Genomic DNA, 22,339 nt, shown 5'->3' with positions numbered 1-22,339 from the left:
ATAAATATTGTTACAACAACAATTACAAACAGATGCATATATAAATGTATTAATTAAATATGGGTATAGTTAGATAAAATTGTTCTTACATAATGTACTTACTTATATTAAACGTTCATTCCTTTTTGACTCTCTTAGTAGTGGAACTTCTTCTTGCCTTTTTAGGTGTGGTAGTAGCAGAGGAAGTAGTTGATTTATTACTGGCTTTAGATTCAATTTTGGTTAATTTCTTATCACTACTCTTAGTTACCATAGTCTCATTATCTTCATCATCATCATTGGAAAAATCATCATGATCATCACGAATAATCCATTCTCTAACATTAGCAAAGATTGATCTTCCATTTAAATCTTTATTGGCATTTCCCATATATTTAGCAGCAAAATCAGTTAATGGAGAACTTACTCTTGATTGATTATCTTCTGAATCACTATTAGTTTGATTTGAACTTTCTAAGAATGATTGAACATCGAATTTCTTACCTCTCATAAATTCTCTAATTTCAAAATATAAATCACGAGATACATTATTAAAATTTTCTCTATTCTTTTCCCAATAAGTTCTAAAATCACTAATATGTTTCTTTAAATCTAATTCATTCTTTTTTAACCAACTTACATTTAATTCTTTTCTTGTTGCTCCACGAGCAAAATTTCTCATTAAATATTTATCATAATCACGAATGATTTTAGTTATTATATCAGATGTAGAAATACCTTCAGTTCTTTGAGTAGTTAAAAACATTCCTTTTTCTTTTATTGGTTTATAAATATCATCAGAATCTCCTGAAGCATAAGGTAAATCATCATGAGCAACATAATCAATATTATGCTCTTTTAAAAAATCAGTAGTAACACACCATGGAGCATTTGGAATAACTTCATCAACCCAACGACAATGTTTTAAAGTATCACATCTTTGTTGATCCGATAACACAGTTAAACCTTTTCTTTTATGAGTTTCAATATCAGATGGAACACCACAAACCAATTCCACATTTTCAAATGATTTTTTGGCTTGTTCTAATTGTCTCATATGACCTAAATGAAATAAATCAAATACACCATCAGCATAAATTCTAATCGGTCTATCCTTGGGAGGTAAATTAAATTTAAACCCTGCTGGTCTATATTTTCTTAATTCTTCAGGTAATTCAGCATCTAATTTTTTTTCATTTTCTTCAAATTCTTCTTCTTCTTTAGTCTTAACTTTTCTTCTCTTAGTAGCTGGGGATTTTATATGAGTATTATTATTATTATTATGATGGTGATGATGTTTATTACTATGATAAGCTTCCGGAATAGAATCATCCTCCTCAGCGTCTGATTCACGAGGGGTATCAGCTGGAGTAGAAGTTACAGAATCATCTTCATTCAATGGTCTCTTTCTCTTTCTCTTGAACAATTGAGATATCTTAGGAGCAATTGATTCCACCGATATAGTTCTAGTTAATGATTTTCCATCAATTATACTATTGGTATCATTCTTCTTATTTTTGATTGATTTAGGAGTACCAGCCATTATCTTTCTATAAACCTAACGGGTGTACCTTTCTCTGACACCTTTTTATAATACAATCTAGAGGGACTGATTCACCCAGAATCAAATGTAATATCAATTGAAGTTATCTAATGGTTGCTTAACCTTGCTGTTCAAATTCTAAATCGCATCAACCCATTTGTTATTTTTTTTTTTTTTTAATTAGGCTCGTTCCCGCTAAATTTGTTCCTTCCGCTGAGGCATGGATTTATTTTAAATCTAAATATCAAAATGGCTTCTGGCCTTTAACTAGTAGTTGCCTTAAATCAATTGAAGTGGATAGATCATCATGACCAAGATACATACGATATCAGACTTGACATTCTTGAAACCAAGAACACTCTATAGTTGGTTTAAAGGTGGTTCACCCACTGGAAATGGGAAATTCGCTGTGGTAGATGTGAGAGATTCGGACTTTTATGGAGGTCATATCAAAGGTTGTTATCATTATCCTGCTGGGAATTTCATGTATGCCTTGCCTGATTTACAAGAGAAATTATTCACGAATCAGATTGATGATGTGGTGTTCCATTGTGCGTTGTCCCAAGTTAGAGGTCCAAGTTCTACTATTCGATTCATAAATTCTTTAAATGATATCAAAGATCCTGAAAGACAGAAATATTTTTCAAATTTAAATGTATGGGTTCTAAGAGGTGGATTCACGAAATGGCAAGAAGAATATGGTGAAGATTCAGAAGTTACTGAAGGTTATAATAAAGAATTATGGCAAGGGGAATACTAGACACGACAATTTGATATATGATATATAATATTTATTTTTAATGGCAATGATCTAATATTTTTACTTTTATTTTAGAAATGACAATGAAATATTTAATATAGATATAGAAGTAAACAAAATGATAAAGATAAGAAAAATAAAAATAATAATAGTAATATACTCTTATATGTATAAAATGCATAGAAACGAAGAAGAAAAAATGAAACCTCCTTAAATCAAACTTGGACCATCATAATGATGGACTTGTGGTTGAGCTTGAACTTGAGGTTGGAATTGCTGTTGAGGGAATGCTTGACCAAATGACTGAAATTGTTGAAATTGCTGTTGCTGTTGTGGTTGTCCTTGAACTGGAGGTGATTGTGCCGGTCTTTGATACACTTGTTGACTCGTATATTGAGGTTGAACTTGAGGTTGGAATTGACTTGTCATTTGTTGTTGTATACCAACTCTGGCATTATTCAAAAAGTATTCCTTTTGTTGATCTCTTTGAGTTTCAGGGAAAACAGCAATGGTTGGAATATGTTCTAATCCACCAGCAGTAGCTTGAGGTTTTAATTGTGGTTGAGTAGCAGCTCTTTGTTTGGCAGATGCATCAGCAGAATTAAAAAGATTAGTAGTGGTTTGAGAAAGCTTAAATGGATTATTTCCAGTAGCAGATGCTTGTATAGGTTTTGGTTTTTCATTATTTTCATTGTTATTAAATGTAAATGCAGTGGTATGACTTGAACTAGCGAATCTTGATTGAGCAAATGGATTAGTAGATTGTGGTTGTAATGGTTGTTGACCAGTTGGCATCGAAGTAACTCTTGCAAATGGATTACTACCCGTTCTTTGCATTTGAGCAAATTGTTGAGGTTGTTGTTGTTGTGGAGGAGAAAATGGTTGATATGGTTGGACTTGACTTTGGAAAGTTTGTTGTTGTTGAATTGGTTGCTGTTGTTGTTGTTGTTGAACTGGCTGTTGTTGAGCTTGTAAAAATGGATTAGTATTAGTATGCTGAGGTTGAAGTTGTTGAACATTGCCAAATCCAGTGAAAGCATTCTGAATAGGTTGTTGTACTGGAAGAGGTTGACCTTGGGCAATGGTTGGCAAGGTAGTAAATACTCCACCAGTATGAGATTGGAAAACTTGGGGTTGTTGTTGTTGAACTGGAACTTGTTGAGGTTGTACTTGAACTTGTTGTTGTGGTTGATTTTGATAACCATTCATGGCAACCACAGCTGCAAATCCTTCTGGAACAGCAATAGTTCCCCATGGATTATAAGTTGATTGTCTCACAATCAAAGTATTATTACGTTGTAATTCAGGATTAGAAGGTTGTTGATCAGGTAAGCCAGTCACGATTGGTTGTGGTTGTTGCTGTTGTTGTTGCAGTTGTGATGATTCAGGTTTACTTTCACTTCCATTACCATTCTCCTTACCTTGCTTTTCAGCCAAGTATTGTCTTCTATTAGCTTCATAATTTGGATCATCCAAATATTCTTCCAATGATGAAGTTAAAGCAGTTGGAGCATGTTTAATAGTTGGGACATGTAATTTAGTTGCATTTTCAAGATGTTTGGCTACTCTTAAATAATCAATGACATATTTAGTTTGATCAACGAATTTTTTATAAATTTTTAAAGCTCTTTCAGCATCAACTTTTGACATTTCAAAATAATGTTCTAAAATATTTATAACCCCTTCATTTAATTCTTGAAATAATGCTAATAAATCATTAACTAATAATCGGAATGCAGTTAATATGATATCATTATTAATTTCATTTTCCATAAAATTATTCTTAAGTAAAGCATCAATTTGTTTTTGAATTGATTCAGTTTCTCTTAATAAACCCTTGTCAATCGATAAAGTTCTTAATCTACCACCTTGTTGACTTGAGTTATTACTTGATCTTTCATCTCGAACATAATCAATCCCCGTAGATTCGAATTGTTTCACTCGTTGTTGTAAATATTTCGCATATTTAATAATAAATTTAACATCATTACTTAATCCACTACCTTTTGATATATTTGATTGAGATAAATTAAGCATTTGAGGATATCTTTGCACTAAATAATTCAACGTGACATCTTTATCACCTTCTCTAATCATGATATGTATAACGATTAACAGTTTATAAACTACGGACCATGCACTATCTTGAAGTCTATATTGTAAAGTTTTCATAATGGTATGAAGATTTTCGGTTTCCAAGGCCAAATCAGTCGAAGTAGCCATTAATATCGGTTCAATATACTTAGGTTTAGGAGCAGCCACCTTTACTTTGGTGGCTCCCTTAACAATCTTTTCATAAGTTGTCATTGGGGATATATAATATCTATCAATGGGTTTGGAATAATCGGGAAAATAGGGGGAAACAGTGGATGGGGTAAGTCTATGAGGAATGAATCTATTAAGGTCTACCTTTTTGGAGAATCCCGAGTTGAGTTAGATGCAATTGACTCCCTAGATATGAATCAATTGATGATAGAATTGATATAAGGACCTGATAATGAAATCCAACACAGCCTGTCAAATCTATCTAATCCTCAATATCTGACTGTCAGTGTGGTAAAATTGTTAATTCAATTTTTACTGCGAACAAATTATTTGAACATTCCCACACGACCCTCTTTCTTAACTATACAGAGTAATAACACATTATAATGTTATTTATTAATCAAATACATATATGCTATTTACAAATTATCTCTATGTAATGAATAATAATCAAGATCATGAAGTAATGATAACACTCTCTTTTGTTTTTAAAGTTCCATTGTACACTTTATTTTTTATATTTCCAATATTATTATATTCTAATAACTTAATCAATCACGTACTTATTTAGCTTTCATACCACCTCTTTTATCTAAGAAATCTTTAGCTTCATTCACTTTGGTAGCTAAGAATGCAGATCCACCTTTATCAGGATGATTAGCCATCATTAATTTTCTATGTTGTTCTTTTAATTTAGCTTTTGATAAATTAGTTTCTTTTAAATTCAATATTTGTAAAGCTTCCTTAGCAGTCATCTTTTGACCGAAAGGACCTTTAATGAAAGCTTTACCATGAACACCAGGTTGATTTGATTTAACTCTACCAGCAGCAATATAAACTACTCCTAACACTCCTATCCCAGTTAACCATGGATGATTTCCAACCCATTGACTAGCTTGATCAAAGTAGTATTCGGCTGACCCTTCTGGAGCCTTCTTACGTTGTAAATGACCAGTATAGTTGTATTGTTGTTGTTGTTGACTCATATCTATAGTTTGAGGTTGAGTTCTTTCACCCGGTATTGGTAGAGTTGGAACTTCGATATTAGCAGGAGCCATGTTGTATAAAACTCTATGTTTAAAATGATTTGATTTGAGTTGATTAGTTAATTAGTTGATTGAATACTCACACACTCACAGTATCAAGATGTATAAGGCAAATAAAAGGTATGTACAAGATGCTTAAATATGATGATATGATGATTTGATAATGGCAAACTTTAAGCTTTCAGTGAGGTTTTGAAAATTGTCATTTTTTTTTTCTTTTTTCATCATGGAACTATATACAGGACAGAGATTTTTTTTTTCTCATCTCACAAAAAATTTTAGAAATTTAAATTTATAATATGAAGATGGATTATACTCTATACTATTTTACTTGATCTTAACTGATAACTTGTATTGAAGAAGAAGACGAAGAAGAAGAAGAAGATAGATACATTGTACTACTGCTGCTACTGCCATCATACTCATATACATATTCACCACTTTGCATTTCCTATTCCACCAGTTCACTTCATATAATCTAATTTACATATATTTCTAAGATGAGAGTTTATCAATGTCATTTCTGTTCTGCTCCAGTATATCCTTTACATGGTATAATGTTTGTTAGAAACGATGCTAAGGAATTCAGATTCTGTCGTTCCAAATGTCATAAATCATTCAAACAAAGACGTAATCCAAGAAAATTAAGATGGACTAAAGCGTTTAGAAAAGCTGCTGGTAAAGAATTAGTAGTTGATTCAACTTTAACTTTTGCTGCTAGAAGAAACGTTCCTGTTAGATATAATAGAGATTTAGTGGCTACTACCCTTAAAGCCATGTCTAGAATAGAAGAAATTAGACAAAAGAGAGAAAGAGCCTTCTATAAGAATAGAATGAGAGGTAATAAAGATAAAGATTTAGCTTATGATAGAAAATTAATTGAACAACATCCTGAATTATTAAGAATGAGAGAAGTTGAATTAAGAAGAAAGGCTGAAAGATTAGCTGCTAAAGAAAACGCCATGGAAGAAGAAGAAGAAATTACTTCTGATGATATGATGAGTGAAGATGAAGATATGGAATCTGAATCTGAAGCTGAACAAGTTAAACAAAAGGTATTGTTAAAAAACAAAAGAAAGACTAGAGCTTAATCATCATCGTTTAGTTTAACCCCCATTTTTTGTATAATAGTTTAAAAAAAAGTTAATATATATTAATAACATTGAGATATACCTATGCCTATATAGTTGTAAATTCTATGATAAATCAAATCCTGCTTCAGTATTAATAGCATACAACAATTTATGTCTAATCAACTCTTTATCTCGATAATCAGGTAACTTCAATAGATTAATACAAGTTGATGCCGTTGGAAATCTATCTCTATCCAGACCAGAATTTCGAATCCCAAATTTAGGACTTAATGCTTGGAATCCCAATAACGGAGCTCGACTAACTGATGTAACAAATTTAACTAATTTAAATCGTTCTTCAGGTTTCATTTCTGCTACAACTTCCCAGAAATACTTGATGGTTAAATCATCATCGAAATAAGCCCCATATTCAACATTCTCTTTCCAATCTTGAATATTAATATCATTCTGAGCTCCCGAGATTAACATCTGTAATTCAAAACAATCAAACATACTTAACCAACTTGAAGATACAATTTGAAACAACCCTTCTAAAAATTGACGAGTTTGAATATGAAGTGAAAAATTCAATTTGAAATTCGATATTTGATGGATATAATTCAATTTATTACTGGAATTAACTTGGGTTGTCTCTCCATTCGGAGGTAAGATATCAAATGAATAATTCTTCTTATCAATTGATTCATTGATAGTGAAGTTAAGATCTAAGTCATTCAATTCTTCATCCGACATATTAATCAATTTCATCAAGTTGACAAATAATTCATGATCAAGATAATTCAAATCATCAATTGAATTCTTCATATTTTGATTACACCATTTATTTAAAAAGAATGGAGCAAACGAAATTTCCATAAGAATATTCTCATATAAACATTTCCCCATTATATTTCCTAAGAATCTTAAATATTGAAGACGTTCTTGTTGTTTAGGAACATCGATTTGTTTATTAATCTTTTTGAAAATATCATCATTAGGATAAATTTGATTCTCAGCCGCAGTCTCTTTAAATAATTCAAGTTCAAACTCAGGACTGAAAGCTTCTTTAACTACACTAGTTAAGAATTCTTTAGTAATTCCTCCTCCATCAATACCCGCTTCAGGGCCATATTGATTAAAGAATGCCACACTCAATTGATTCTTTAAACCAGCACCAGCAGTATGGAATTGATTATATGCATCATGAACAAGATTTTCACGTCTGATATTACCTGATAACTTATTACGATCATCGAATGAAAATGGATTATATACCACGTTACGTTGTTTATCTAATTCAATTAAGAACTGGAAAATCTTAACTCTATCATTAAATCCAATGAAAAATGGAACTTTTTTCAAAATCTCAAGTTTGTAAGATACATCACCTCCAATCTTTTCATAATTAGTACTTTTCCTTCTTGGTGGTTGAGGTATATCCATCCAAAGATCGCCAAATCCATCTTCTTCTTCTTGGACGGCATCCATATCACGAACTCTTTTCTCTTCATCTTCAGCTACAGCTGGTAAAAGAGCATTTATATCATATTTGATTTCATAAAGTTTCCAAAATTCAACCGGTAAGAACTTTAACCGTAAATTTTTAGAGTATAATTGATTCAATAATGAGATTGATATGTTTTTCAATCGAGTGAAATCATTAATTAAATCAACACCTTTGTTACCGAGGAATATCAAAGTTAGACTTAATGATTTTAAAAATATAAGAAAATTAGATACTTCTTCAAGACTTAATCTTTCCTTCAGAAAACTTTCAAGATCATTGGAGATGATTAACCAATATGAGTACACTTCTTCAAATGTACTGATTAAGTCCCAAAACACTCTGATATCAACTTCCTTTAAAGGTCCGTAAATTTGATTTATTTGACTGAATCGGACATAATCTTGATGTTGGAATGTATAAGAAAGGAATCCTTTGAATATAGCATGAGATTTGATAGCGGAGAACAAATTTGTAAATGCATGGGGAGTAATGGTTATTAACATACATAATTTACTTTTTGATGGGGGATGGAATGACACTAATTGGGAAATAATATGTAAGGCAGATGTCCTTAATGATTCTTTATCGTCTGATAAAAATGAAATAGCAGACTTGATGAATGAGGTGGAGTATAATGTGGCTACTACATGTTCAATTGATTTTGAGTCTTGGGTTGATGATTCCCTTATACTAATCGTTGTTAAATTTTCCAAGATAGTTCCAAGAACTTTGAAATCAAATTCATCAAATTCTGACAATGTATGAAGGGTTAAGTAATTATCAATCAATGAAATGAATGCCGAGTTATCCAATCGAGTTAATTCACTAATTGAAGAATGATCCCAGATTTGTTTGAATATAGTTAAATAATCTTCTGATTCATCACCACTAACAACACCTTCAAAGAGATTTGGTCTTGATAATAAACTGAAAATACCACTGATAGGTTGGGATTTTCCAATTTTCAAAGCTATATCTCTTGCTAATCCGTGATCTGATATGGATCCTTTGGTTAAACAGCTAGTTAACAACGTGACTAATTCGGAGTATTTCGGACTATCTATATTTGGATATTTTATAAGCAAGTCATTAATGCAACCGATAAGCATATCTCTTGACGTATGAATCCGGGAAAGTAACTCTATTAAGGAATTTAGTATAAGACCATGTTGTGAAGGTGTTGTCACGTATTGTGATTGACTTATTATATCTTCTACAATACTTATGAACTTATTAATGGAATCTTCATTTTCTTTGGGTATGATCCATTTACTTAAAAATGGCAATTGGGATAACCATACATTCCAATCCCTTTCATCATCCCATTGATTATATTTCTCCAACCATTGAGTTTCAAAAACTTGTCCTTCACTTTTTAAATCAAGATATTTTTTAATTTGCCTTTGAAGTAAAACGGCTGATTTTTCACGTTGACGAGTTTCTTCACGATGAATTCTTTGAAGTCTGGCTTGTTGTAAGTAATCTCCATTCCCCTTCGGACCAAGAGGAACAGATCGATCTCCTAAACGAACTGTACGTTTTTTGGTTTGACCTGTAAAATTAAGCATAAATGTGTTTTGTGGAGATAATCACTAATCAAATCTATAATGAATATAGGTATGTAGTAAATGCTGAGTGATGCGAATGAATGATTGGCAATGTCTAGTTGGGATGGTATAGATCAGTACAGATTACCTACTGTATATTAGCTGCTTAAGAATGATCTTGGGTATACGATTGTCTAATCAATCTGTTGTAAATTAGTAATTGATAATTTGAATTTGATCTGAAGTTCATTTGTGCTGCGCTCACAATACTCCAAAAATCAAAATTTCTGTTTAGCGGCTCGTCTTACAAATTGGTAGCAATTACGCCATTTAATCATATAATATTAAGTTTTACTATTAATCTACTATTATCTCTCTATATCTATAACCATTCTGTTAAAGTTGCCAAAGATTCAATAAAAAACAGAGGAATCAAACTTTCACCATCTTCAAATGAATGTGGATTTTGTATTAAATGATTTAAATCAGGTAATTTGGTTCCACCTGATAATACCAATAATGATCCTGAACCATCACCTAAGAGTCCATCATTACCAAATTTAATATCAGTATATAATGTATCTCCCACCATTAAAGTCTTCAGTCTGTCAAATCCATTGTGAGAAAGAATTGAATCTAAAAATACCGTGCTTGGTTTACCCACATTTAAAAATTCACGACTTGATGTATAATGCATATAATTTACCACACTTCCACCAGCTGGTAAGATTAATCCTTCAGGTCCAGGATAAGTTCTATCGATGTTAGCTCCAATGAAAGGGATTGACTTGTTGTTGTATAATAAATATTGTAGAGTCAGGGCGATTCTAGTATAATTGAATTCTTTGGTGGATCCCACAATGACCGCTTTCACTTCAGGATCCACCTTTAAAATCTCATCATTAGGATTGAAAGCGACATTTAATCTTTCATCAGTTCCACCTAATGGGATATAACCTTCTTCGATCAACTCTTGTTCGATTCCGGAGTCTCCTAAAACCCATACTTTTGCTCCAGGTTCAATTTTATAATTATCTTTAAGAGCAGCCACAGCAGCGTAACAGGTTGGATAAACTTTATCCTTAGTGATTCCCTTAAATCCCATCTTGGCAAATTTAGATACATAATCTTGACGAGATTTAGATGAGTTATTTGTGACAAATACGTATTTCTTACCCTTGGCATTCAAATATTCAATGGTTCTTAATACTCCAGGTATAGCCTTTTCATCTAACCATATGACTCCATCACAATCAAATAAAAAGTTATCGTATCTATCAATAAGTGCTTCGGCACTTTCTCTGCTATTAATTCTCACAGGAGCAGCTTTAATAGTCATAATGTCTGTAAGTTGTTATCTACTTATGAAATGAAAATGAATGAATGACAGTTGTATAAATAATCAAATGGTGTTCATGAGACGTGATGAAATATTTTGGAGGATCAGTCAGTCATAAACCGTTCCGCTTATTTTTCCGAAATTGGAAACTACAACGAAAAAAAAAAAGAAATTTGCGGAAACGATATTTTTTATACTCTTACGGTTGCAAAATAAATATACATTTTATTCAATACATAATTATACAGTTCATCTATCTATATCATCTTCATCTATCTCAGAGGAGGTATTGTAATCAAGCAGATAAGTTTGATCAAATCCCTTCATTCTTTTCTCCCACCATTTCCTCGTATCTCTTCTATTGATATCTTCCATATATAAATCATCTTCTTCCTCATGATCATCATGTTCGAATTCATGGGATTCAATATCGGTTTGATCTATAAAATCTCCATGAACACTCTTCTCTTTATTACTTGGACTTAACTTGACTTCAATTTGATCAGCTCCTTTCTTGAAAATTTGATAATAGCTACCTAAATTTAAATCTTTGGCTACGATTTCTCTGGTTCTACCTAATGATTCAATATCTGCCACTCTTTGTATAGTATCTTGTAATAATTCATCAAAATGTGGTTGGGATGCTATTTCATGAAATGCTCTCATCATAGGAACAGAATCTGCTCTAACCCTTGATTCAGAATCAATTGTAAAGATATTTAAATTATCATAAATTTGAATGTAATCTGCTCTTGTCATGATTTGTCTACTTCTCCATAATGGCAATTCCGGTAATTGATGATCACGATATTTAGCATGATTGGTTGGTTTATCTTTTTCACCTGTGATTAAAGTATTCATTCTTTCTCGATCCATTTTAACAAATTCTTGCATTAATAACATAGCACTTGTTGAAAATTTTCCTGATTCCATCACATCATCATCCATTGCTTCACCCAATAATCCACATTGATTAAGAAACCAGGTCTTCTCTCGATCAATGATTTCATGACAAGCTCGGATTATATCTTTATGACGAGCCACTTGAGTTATATGTTGAGGTCTTCCCCCTATTAAATCATAAATTTGATGACAATGTTCATCTGTGACTTGATATTTAGTATCATTTCGGAAATATTTATTTCTGATATATTTCAATGCATTAACAGTTTCATGACGTTTGAAATCTCGCACATTAATTAATTCTAATCTTGTTCCTAATTTCTTTAATTTTTCATAAACCCAATAATCATCACTATTGAAAATAATAGTGACTAATCCTGATCCACTTAAACTTTCTGCTTTTTGTTGTAATAATTCTAATAATTTTATCCCTTCTTCATTTTCTTTGATTAAATGAGCATTGTTAATAATCACTATCAATGGCTTGGTAATTTTTTGAACTCTTTTAATAGCTAATTCTTCTAACTTACTAAAAGCTCTTTCGATATCTAATAAGGCAGTGGTATCTCTTGGACCTCTGATGGAAAACAAGGATCCGATATAATCTTCATTATAAGTGAAATTAAGAGCTTTACCTAATCGAATTCTAAAGATTTCAGGATCAGCATGAGCATCAAATATAGTTACATTATATCCTCCTACTTTTTTCATAGACTCTAAGATTAAAGAAGTCTTACCTGTTCCCTTTTCACCCACCATTAAGAAATATCGGCCAATAATAGACCCATTAATAATATCATCCAATAATCTCTGTTGATGTCTTTCAACCCAATATTGATTTAATTCAGCATTATCTTCATGAGTACGTTTATGAATCGCCAATTGTGCGGCAGGATCTCCCATTTCAAAAGCATCGTTCATTTTATCGAGGACATGAATGTTGTAGAATTTATGGTATAGGAAACCAGCTACACCTAAGATAGATATGGAACTGAATGTTATACCGATTGTTTCTAGACATTTGATTAAGAATGATTTCAATTTCTTAAATGGTTCCCTCTGACCTTGATCTTGGTGCTCTTTCTTTCCTTGATTCTTCTTCTTGTTGTCGTCATTCTCTTCAGTTTTCAAGTCTTCAATAAAGTTATCAAATATAGGATTAACGAAAGATCGTCTTGAACTTTGTAAGAACCGAGTCTGTCGAATCGGTATCACTTTGACATTGAAACGATGGATATGATGTAATGATCTCGATCGTAGTATGATAGATAGCATGGTTTATATGGATGTAGTAATGTCTTCTTGATACTAATTGAATAGTTCAATGGTTTTGCAGTATAAACTTCTCCAGAGGGTTCTTTTGAAATTTATTTTCAGATTCTACGCCGCTTTTTTTCATGGTCGCGATACTTAACTTTATGACATTCAATATCTAATTCTATTTCACACAATTGTTCTATATTATAATACATATATATACAAGTAGGGTATCGAAGTAAATCTAAATAACTGATGATTGTAGCCATGACCAGCATTCTACTTTCAAGAATAGTGAACGTTGATTCATTTCTGTAAATGATTCGTATGACCTACGGCTTGACCTTATTAACTTGTGGCCAGAATGGTTTTTGATAATACTGTGACTCGCTCTCAATATCCTGTCCTTCCACTTCTTCACTCGATGGTTGGTCTTGAGGTCGTTCTTGTGGATGGTGATATAATTGTTTCAGAGATTCAACTAGCACATTAATACTATGATAATGTAATTCTGAATGAATCTGATATCGTTGAAGTTTTTTAAAATCTTGAGACGATGATGAGGATGAATTAGGATCTATTTCACTATATGATGAGTTGTAGTCTGATTCCTCTTCATCTTCCATAGATCGTTTTCTGTTTGAATTGGTTGATATCGAATCTTGTGATGATGATGATGAATAAAACATCCTTCGCGACGCGTTTTATATGTGATGATTGAACTGATTTAAATTGTGATATGAGGAAATAGGTCTGAATATAGGAAAGATTGAGTGATTGGCTAGCTGTGATGTCGTCAGACAAATCCTTATGTCAATGCTAAATTGTGGTTAAAGTTGATAATATATGGTTAATTAAAATGAAGGTTGATTCACGCTTTCTATTTTTGGTGCAGTTTAAAACTAAAAATAAAAATAAAAAAAAAAAATCAATTTGAGAATTTTCAAACCTTTAACATTATATACTTAAGAGACCATAATCACATTATGACAGACCATAAAATAACCAAGAAAGGGAGAATACCGGGCAGACATATCAAGCATACATCAAATATACGGATCCAACCCGTTATAGAGAGAGAAACTACATTTTTAGTAAAGAGTTCTACCCCATTTATATCAGCCGTTAAAAAGATTCAAAAATTATTAGATAAATTTGATAAATCATTAATATCATCCAATTCTCGAACTAGAGCTAAAACGAAATATCAGAATGGTGAATATAAGAACATAAATTATATAGTAGTGAAGGGAATGGGGAAAACGATTGAAAAGACTCTTAGTTTGGGATTACATTTCGATAAAGAATTACATTACCAAGTAGATATCATAACGGGAAGTGTCCAAGTATTGGATGAGTTTAAAGAACAAAATGAAGAACAAGATGAAGAAGAAGAAGGAGATGAGTTTAATGATAGTATATATAAGAAGCGTATGGTGAGTAATATTGAATTAAGAATTTGGTTGAAGCGTTAAAATTAAAAGATATCGTAAATTCATTATATTCTATATACATATAGAGAAGATTATAGACATAATATACAGTTGGATTGCATAAGAGAGATCATAAGGATTCTTGTTGACTTTGATGTAACTTTTCAGTACATTTCGATTTGATATAAACAATCAGTTGATAATCTTTATCAATCTTTTTGATAGTAGTTTTATCTCCTTCATCATTAGTATTGATCCCATACATTGATTCAGCATACGTTTCAATGAAATTCAAACATTTTTCAAACTCCTTTCTAAAATAAAGTAATTCAACACTATTCAATATAAATTTCCTATCAATCTTTTGATCTTTCTGTAGATTATGTAAAGTTTCATCATTTAAGAACCAATCTTGAGTATTTATAACGGGTCCAATACTTTCAAAATTGGCCTTTTGAGCTTGGAATTCTTCTTCAGTTTGAGGTTTCCTCTGTTTTATCTTTCCTTTAGTTGTGTTCTCTGTATTTGTCATGGTAAAGCTTACTTAATTAATCATATGCTTGATTTGCTTATTAGGGTTCAGATGATGCTAAAAAAAATTTAAACTCCAGAAGAAAATAAAAATAAAAATAACGAAAAATAGTCACGCGACTAGTCATGTTATATTTCTCACGTGTTTGTAAAAATATCAGTCATCGTAAATTCTAGGGCAAATTACATATTATTATGGCAAATATAGTATGGTGTATTGTGTTATAAATAAAAGATCCGAATGGGATTTATATAATTTTACGGAATGTGTTCTTTCCGGTTAATGTTTCCATTTCGAAAAATATTGTACGACGTGAGTAATTATAAAAATCCAAAACGTATAGAACCGCCCGCCTGTATAAAGATTATTTTTTTAATTTGGGATTTCTATCTAACTAGGGGACTTTTCTGATCGCCAGAGTGGGTATATTGCAAAGTACGATCGTATCATTCATATCATTAGTAAATCATTTGATAAGAAATTTGTTTCTTAAAACTTTGGAGGAAGAGCAAGCTAAATGAATAAGAATTAATTAGTAGCAAACAGACACTGAATCAGTTGACAATTTTTGTTAAAAATAAGACAGATACCAGACAAAATAAGACAAGACAAAAAAACAATTTGAGAAGACAAATTTTATTTAAAAATACGACGACATTATTCCGCTTTCCAAAGCGAGAGCATCTCATTATTAAAAAAAATTAATTAAATTAATTAAATTAATTAATTAAATTATTTTTTTTTTTTTATTTTAATTTTAATTTTTTCTAGAGGTTGTTCTTTTTTTTGTCTTGATGTTGCAATGGATTTTCTAGAACTTAAAACTAATAATAACCTAACTTTTATTTTATTAAGGGTGTCGGGTCGTTGATTCAAGACTTTTAGTACCATAATATGAGAAGGAAAAAGGTTTTATTTAATAAAAAAAAGCTTAATTCATTAATGGATCGTGATCCCGTATTTTCCTTTTTCCTTATAATTGCTACAGTAATGTATTTGTTGTTATTATTGTTGTTATATCTTCGTGTTCTTTCTCTACAAAAATAAGTAAACACATACGACGAAAACTGTTATGTATATAAATAAAAAAACACGTATGTCTGTGTGTGTTGGCCTATTAATCGTATTCAAGATATAAAATATAATTCAATTATAGTCATCAATATATGATGAAATAAATTACTACCCATTCGAGATGGTCATGCTAATGAGTAATGATGCTAATCTAATGTAAGTAGGACTCCGAGATGAACTAAATTGATCGCATAAACAACATACGACGACGAAGATGGTGATCAAAACAGTGTCTGACTGTTTCTCGGGAGAATATGTATAAATAAGACAAGAAAAATACAAGTTAGTTAAACGGGAAGTTACGAGCCAAAAATTAAAAAATAAATACCAAAAAAAAAAATTCGATTTAAGAAAAGAAAAAAACCCCCCAATGACAAAAATAAAAAAAGAGGAAGACTTAGTATACATCATTACTAATGGGAGAATAAGCCTAGATAATCGTATTACAAGTGGTAAGTTGATCCAGAGTCAGATATGATTTAAATAAGGAGCTTATCTAATATGTGTTAATTTATCAGTGAGGCTGAAGCTTATAAAAAAACGACAATTCTTACTTAAGACGATATAATAAATAAATAATTAAGGATCAGATATAAGGATTAATATTATATAAGCGTATAAAGTAAATTAAAAGTTTACAATATCTATAAAATATTGAATCCCCGAATAGGAGTATGGATATATATATTTAGTAGTCTTACTAAAAACATATATTACTTATTAGGGGTAAAAATAGATAAACTTATATATAGATTTTCGGCATTCAAACCGTGTAAAAAGGATAGAAGGTTATATACGACGAACAGATTTAAGAGAGAATCAAACATAAAAATTTATGCACGACAAAAATAAAATTTAAATAAAAAAATAAAATCAGACAAAAAAGAAAGATCGACCATAAAAATAAATAAAAAGTAAAAAAATTAAAAATAAAATTTTTAGATGAAATATCTGGTATGAAACACACGACCCCTTTAACGCGTAATGGCATCATCATTGATCGTACATTTTTAGAATTTTTTAATGGGTAAAAAAACAGAGATTTGATGATTGAATGATGATGTAATGGCAACTTTTAGCTTTTAGATATTATACGACTTTACCTTTTAAGTGTATAGATATGGTGGAGAAGGATAGAACATATTAATGCATATAAAGTTAAAGTTGCTAATTTACTATTGCTACTTAATTAGTTAAGCTTAATTGAACGAACGAACGAAATTTACCGTTTCGTCATATGATATATTTACGATGATCATATACAAAAACAAAAAAAAAAATTGTGTATTTAAAACATCAAAATAATAGAACATTAATTTTAGTCTTAACAGAGTTAAAGCTAACAAATTTCGGGTTAGGAATGTTGACTACCGTTCATTTCATGTATTGTTGTTGACCTTCTTTGTACCCGCTTTTCTTAAGTATTAAAGAAGGTTATGATGAAGAGATTCATTATTAGATATATTGGAAAATAAGATGAGATGAAATCCTGTAAAACAAAACAAATCATCTCACTGTCTCTATTGTATCTTATTCAATTAAACAAATCAAACATGAAATGAAATTACATTGACTCACTCATTCAATTTTTATATAAGAATCCATCAATGGATCATAATCTATTGTTGTAATATAAATTAAACAATGTTACACAGATTTTATGATTGAATTGAATAGCCCTTTATGGTAAAAAAACAATATAATGAACCAGAAAATAAAAAAAAAAAGTCCAAAATTATTTTTTCTGTTTTGTCATGTCTATTATTTTTGTAATGCTCGCAAAAAAAAGGTACGGATTTTTTGTCCATTTTTATTTTGGGATTATTTTTTAACATTTTGTGCTGACAATCCCAGACAAACAAAGACAATTTGAGTGTGTAAAAGTGAAGAATAACAATGGGGACCTGAAATATATACGTGGAAGAGACGACAATTTAAATTAAATTAGATTAAATTAAAATTTTTCTCTTACTGTGCCTCAACTTTGTTATGAATATTCAATAAGTTTTCTCGCCTAATAGATGTTCAATATCTCCGGCTCAAGATATCATAAGGTATTACGTGGTCGTAATGTGCTTTCCGAGTTATATGCTGGGCCTGGAACTCGTCATAATTATATAATTACAACTTGGTCGCCCTCTAAACCGCAGCAGTTACTATAATAACAATATACCCTTTACAAAGCAGACACTTTTATATTTTTTTATACGGCATAATAATAAAAGTCGTACTTTTTGTTTAACTTTTTTTCATTTTTGTCTTTTGTCTTTTGTCTTTTTGTATTTGTCGTCTTGCACATTATGCACCACGGCACAAAAAATAATCATCCTAAAAATAAAAGTAAATGTGATTTGAAATATACGGCATCAGAAAATACGACGACATTATAAATATTTTTATGGGTTTAATATTTAAGAAACAAAACTGTTTATTTGATGATGATCTGATATGGTTGTTGTCGTTGTAGTTGCAGAGGAGCTTTGATATGTAACGACATGGTTCAACAGATTGTCGAAGTTGACACGTAGATTATATACAAAGATTGTCCCGAATTGAACCATGCTGATTTTTCTTATATTTTATGGGGCCATAACTTTTTTTATTCCAAGTTGCCAATATTCAATTCAGTTTTCAGATCGTTGCTATTTTTTCTTTTTTTGAATTTTTTGAATTCTTTTTTTTTTTTTTTTTTTTTTGGAGTGGGTCTTTCTTTTTTTTTCTGTTTCCGCTGTTTGGTCGTAAAAGTACATCATTCCGGCTATTCAAAGGGCAAAGCACAATCCCCAAATTCAAAGATCGAATCAAAATAAAAAAAAATAAGATATACTCTACGGTGAATTCATGTAAGAACTAAAAAAGACAAAACTCAAGGAAGGGAGGAGACTTCATTGGTACATGGAATTAACTTCCAAATCCATAGACAAGATAGATAGATAGAGATATAACTTGTGGATAAGCAATTATAATGACATGTTTATGTCGTCGTATTTTCAACCAACCAACGTATATTCTGGAGTTAACATTCTTATTCGAATCTATTGATTTTTTTTTTATTTTAATTATCCTAATTAGTTTAAATTAAATACTTTGTATTATTATATTGATATTCACATAGAGATGATATTGATTGATAGTAATATTTTTGTTAACTTTGGTGTGGTAGTGTTAAATCCTTTAAATAATAATTTCATCAAAAATAAAAATAATCATAAAAATAACATAAAACAGAGCCGTTCCAATTGGTTTTAGGGTTTGAAACGTATTTTAAACTATTTATTTCTATAAATACTTAATTGGGTTGTGTGTATAGTAAGTCACTCTTAAAACTACTGCAAATTATAGGACAGGTCATATATATATATATATGTACACGAATATTGAAGTATATATATAGTAACATTTGTTGTGTAATCGTTTTAGTCTTGTCTCCTCCGTAGTTGACCTTTACTTTTTTTTTCTTGAATAACCCACACTGGAATAGTAATCAGCTGCAATATTTATCTAATCTTATACTTTCTTATCTTATATCTCCACCTCCAGTTCATTCTGGTCTGATTTAATTTCTTGTCTATATAGTTGCGCGTTGCACCTTAAATTCAATTACCCTCTTGTAAGTATTAATCCCCAAACTCTTTTTTCTTTTTTTTGGGGGATCTTTGTCTTTTTTTATTTGTCTGGTTTAATTCCGTAGGAAAATCACTTAGATCATCAAATTAAAAATTATTCTTAACTAAAAGCATTGATGGAGTAACAAATAGTAAATGGTACTCATTACATAGTTATAAACCTTTTGATGATCTACATTGTTAAATACCACTATAATATCTCTTTCGTCATATCCTTGAGATGATTGTTCTTACTCGAGTCTACTACACCCGTTTATACTAATCAGAAATAAATAAAAAAAAATAAATAAAAAAAAAATCAGACAGACAAAAATTGAGAAATAAAAAATAAGTCGTGAAAAAATAAAAAAGAATAAAAATAATAAAAATTAAAAAATAAAATAAAACATAAAAAATAATTTATTAAAAATACCGAGAGAGACGACAAAAAAGCATTTATTTTTTTTTTTTTTTTTTTTTAATTTATGTGCTTACAGTAATTTTATTTATACTGATGATTATAGTAACCAGAGACGGCAACAATAAATAAAATCTTACAAATTGTTTTTATAATTTTACTATCATCACTTCTCTTTTTTATGAGTCTAATTTAATCTGGACGTCCTTTATATCTAAACTGAAAAGAATCAATCCTCTATCGATCTTCCCTCCACAGAAATGGATATGTTTGATGCTGCTGTGAAGAATCCGGCCCCTCCTAATAAAAATCGAGTAGTTTCAAATACGTTACCTCCTGTCAATTCATCTCAACCTTCAAATTCAAACCCTACTTCATCCAATCCATCCATCCCTTCATCTAATATGACTACTTTACCTCCATTATCAAATTTAACCCAATCGGTCACATACGTGCCTCATTATATTAATCATCAAGATAACCAACCTCAACCGCAACCACAATCTCAACCACAGCCCCAACAACCACAGCTACAACCATCGCAAAGAATCTCAATTTCATCTATGTCCATCCCAATCCCACAACTAGAACAATCCCATCAAAAAATACTACCTCCTAATCCCAGTGTTGAACAGTCCATCAAGGCAAGTATAAACGCCGCCAATAAAAAGAAAAATTCAAGAAGAAAACATCGTAATTCCCATCTTGGTTGTGGAACTTGTAAAAAGAGAAGAATAAAATGTGATGAAAACTTACCATCTTGTTTGAATTGTTTAAAGGGGAAATTACATTGTGCTTATCTTACTCTTGATACTAATGCAAGAAATGCTTTAAGAATGGCTCAATATAATCAAACTTTAAGACAAGAAAAATCAGATGTTCCGGAAGGTTCAAATTCTTCAACTAATAATAATAGTGATAATGGTGAAAGTCCAAGTAAAAGAGAATCATCTCTTGAAAATAATAATGATGAAAAGGATTTAAATAGTCCTCCCGATGGTCTTGATCGTCGTTCTTTACCTCCACATATAGTACAACATCAACAACAACATCAACAACAACATCAACAACAACATCAACAGCAACAACAACAACAACAACAACAGCAGCAGCAGCAGCAGCAACAACAACAACATCCTCAACATCCTCCACCTACTATGATAAATCAACCTGTATTAAGTAGTCCTTACCAAACCATATTACCTCCTCCTCCTAATAGTCAAATTGGTGCTACAACCATTGTACCTCAAGTTGCACCTGGTGCGCCTGTTATAATACGAGGCTATGGACAATATGATGCGGTTATGGTTGATAATAAAACATATTATTTGGCCACAGCAGCTTTACATGCCAATACTCCTCAACCTCAACCACCAGCTCAACAGCCTCATCCTCAACAACCTATAGCATATCAATTAGTTCCAGTAATGGGCCAACCTCAAACTGTTCATCTTGGAACTCATATGAATACCACCAATACATATGTATCAGGACCTTCAGTTCATAGTATGCCTCAAACCATTTCACTTTCATCAGTTCCACCACCACAACCACCATCACTTCCAATTCCTTCATCAATTCCATTAAAGAGTACTACTGCAAGTTACACTGATTTAAATTCTATTTCCAATCCTAATCAAAAATCTCCATTATTATCCAATTCAAGATATCAATCCAATCTCAATACATCTGATTATAAACCATCAAGTTTATTAAAACAAGAAGTTGTATTACCTGGTATAAAATCATTATCTGGAGAATATACCACCAATGCCAATTCAAGAATCCCTTCAGTGAATTCCACCATTCATGACGAAAATAAAGATGATAAAGTTCCAACTATTTCCAAATTATTATCCTAGTTAAATTATTAACAACCACACACATGCACAATAGTCTTTTTATATGGTCCGATAGATCCCAAATATTATTATTATTATTAAAAAAATTAGAAAATGAAAAAAGTCCATTGTACATATATCTTACATTATAGAAGTTTTATTGTATTATATCATTTCATTTGAGATTAGTTCTTTTCATGTTATGATAGGTCATGAT

General features: G+C 30.9%; 10 protein-coding genes across 10 annotated transcripts; 3 read left to right on the top strand and 7 right to left on the bottom strand. All coding sequences in view use genetic code 12, as the record gives it.

The window, feature by feature from the left end:
• Nucleotides 1–115: 115 nt before the first annotated feature.
• Nucleotides 116–1,522, bottom strand: PCT1 (choline-phosphate cytidylyltransferase; the record flags this gene model as incomplete). Its single annotated transcript, XM_064904663.1, has 1 exon — nt 116–1,522. The coding sequence occupies one exon, from the start codon at nt 1,520–1,522 to the stop codon at nt 116–118; it is 1,407 nt and encodes a 468-aa protein (XP_064765133.1).
• Nucleotides 1,523–1,675: 153 nt separating this feature from the next.
• DFJ63DRAFT_34562 (phosphatase) lies at nt 1,676–2,387 on the top strand. Its single transcript, XM_064908786.1, has one exon. The coding sequence runs from the start codon at nt 1,830–1,832 to the stop codon at nt 2,280–2,282; it is 453 nt and encodes a 150-aa protein (XP_064765132.1). The 5' UTR covers nt 1,676–1,829; the 3' UTR covers nt 2,283–2,387.
• Nucleotides 2,367–4,923, bottom strand: DFJ63DRAFT_317048 (uncharacterized protein). The gene has a single exon (XM_064906766.1). The coding sequence runs from the start codon at nt 4,587–4,589 to the stop codon at nt 2,493–2,495; it is 2,097 nt and encodes a 698-aa protein (XP_064765131.1). The 5' UTR covers nt 4,590–4,923; the 3' UTR covers nt 2,367–2,492.
• Nucleotides 4,924–5,757, bottom strand: PAM18 (Pam18p). The gene has a single exon (XM_064906765.1). It carries the CDS (start codon nt 5,603–5,605, stop codon nt 5,111–5,113), a length of 495 nt encoding a protein of 164 aa, XP_064765130.1. The 5' UTR covers nt 5,606–5,757; the 3' UTR covers nt 4,924–5,110.
• A 139-nt stretch (nt 5,758–5,896) lies between these two features.
• RLP24 (ATPase-activating ribosome biosynthesis protein) lies at nt 5,897–6,761 on the top strand. Its single transcript, XM_064906764.1, has one exon. The coding sequence runs from the start codon at nt 6,094–6,096 to the stop codon at nt 6,682–6,684; it is 591 nt and encodes a 196-aa protein (XP_064765129.1). The 5' UTR covers nt 5,897–6,093; the 3' UTR covers nt 6,685–6,761.
• DFJ63DRAFT_317045 (ubiquitin-ubiquitin ligase) lies at nt 6,754–10,042 on the bottom strand. The gene has a single exon (XM_064906763.1). It carries the CDS (start codon nt 9,739–9,741, stop codon nt 6,790–6,792), a length of 2,952 nt encoding a protein of 983 aa, XP_064765128.1. The 5' UTR covers nt 9,742–10,042; the 3' UTR covers nt 6,754–6,789.
• DFJ63DRAFT_317044 (uncharacterized protein) lies at nt 10,043–11,260 on the bottom strand. Its single transcript, XM_064906762.1, has one exon. It carries the CDS (start codon nt 11,057–11,059, stop codon nt 10,103–10,105), a length of 957 nt encoding a protein of 318 aa, XP_064765127.1. The 5' UTR covers nt 11,060–11,260; the 3' UTR covers nt 10,043–10,102.
• Nucleotides 11,261–13,402, bottom strand: DFJ63DRAFT_317043 (uncharacterized protein). The gene has a single exon (XM_064906761.1). It carries the CDS (start codon nt 13,235–13,237, stop codon nt 11,309–11,311), a length of 1,929 nt encoding a protein of 642 aa, XP_064765126.1. The 5' UTR covers nt 13,238–13,402; the 3' UTR covers nt 11,261–11,308.
• A 721-nt stretch (nt 13,403–14,123) lies between these two features.
• DFJ63DRAFT_317041 (ribonuclease P/MRP protein subunit) lies at nt 14,124–14,754 on the top strand. Its single transcript, XM_064906760.1, has one exon. It carries the CDS (start codon nt 14,206–14,208, stop codon nt 14,692–14,694), a length of 489 nt encoding a protein of 162 aa, XP_064765125.1. The 5' UTR covers nt 14,124–14,205; the 3' UTR covers nt 14,695–14,754.
• On the bottom strand, nt 14,755–15,379 carry DFJ63DRAFT_317040 (uncharacterized protein). The gene has a single exon (XM_064906759.1). It carries the CDS (start codon nt 15,182–15,184, stop codon nt 14,783–14,785), a length of 402 nt encoding a protein of 133 aa, XP_064765124.1. The 5' UTR covers nt 15,185–15,379; the 3' UTR covers nt 14,755–14,782.
• Between the last annotated feature and the right edge of the window lie 6,960 nt (nt 15,380–22,339).

The sequence above is a fragment of the Scheffersomyces coipomensis genome, assembly GCF_036884675.1.
Source record: "Scheffersomyces coipomensis strain NRRL Y-17651 chromosome Unknown DFJ63scaffold_1, whole genome shotgun sequence".
Lineage (NCBI taxonomy): Eukaryota > Fungi > Ascomycota > Pichiomycetes > Serinales > Debaryomycetaceae > Scheffersomyces > Scheffersomyces coipomensis.
The sequence above is the reverse complement of the archived record's forward strand: the minus strand, read 5'-3'. Positions and strand labels throughout refer to the sequence as shown.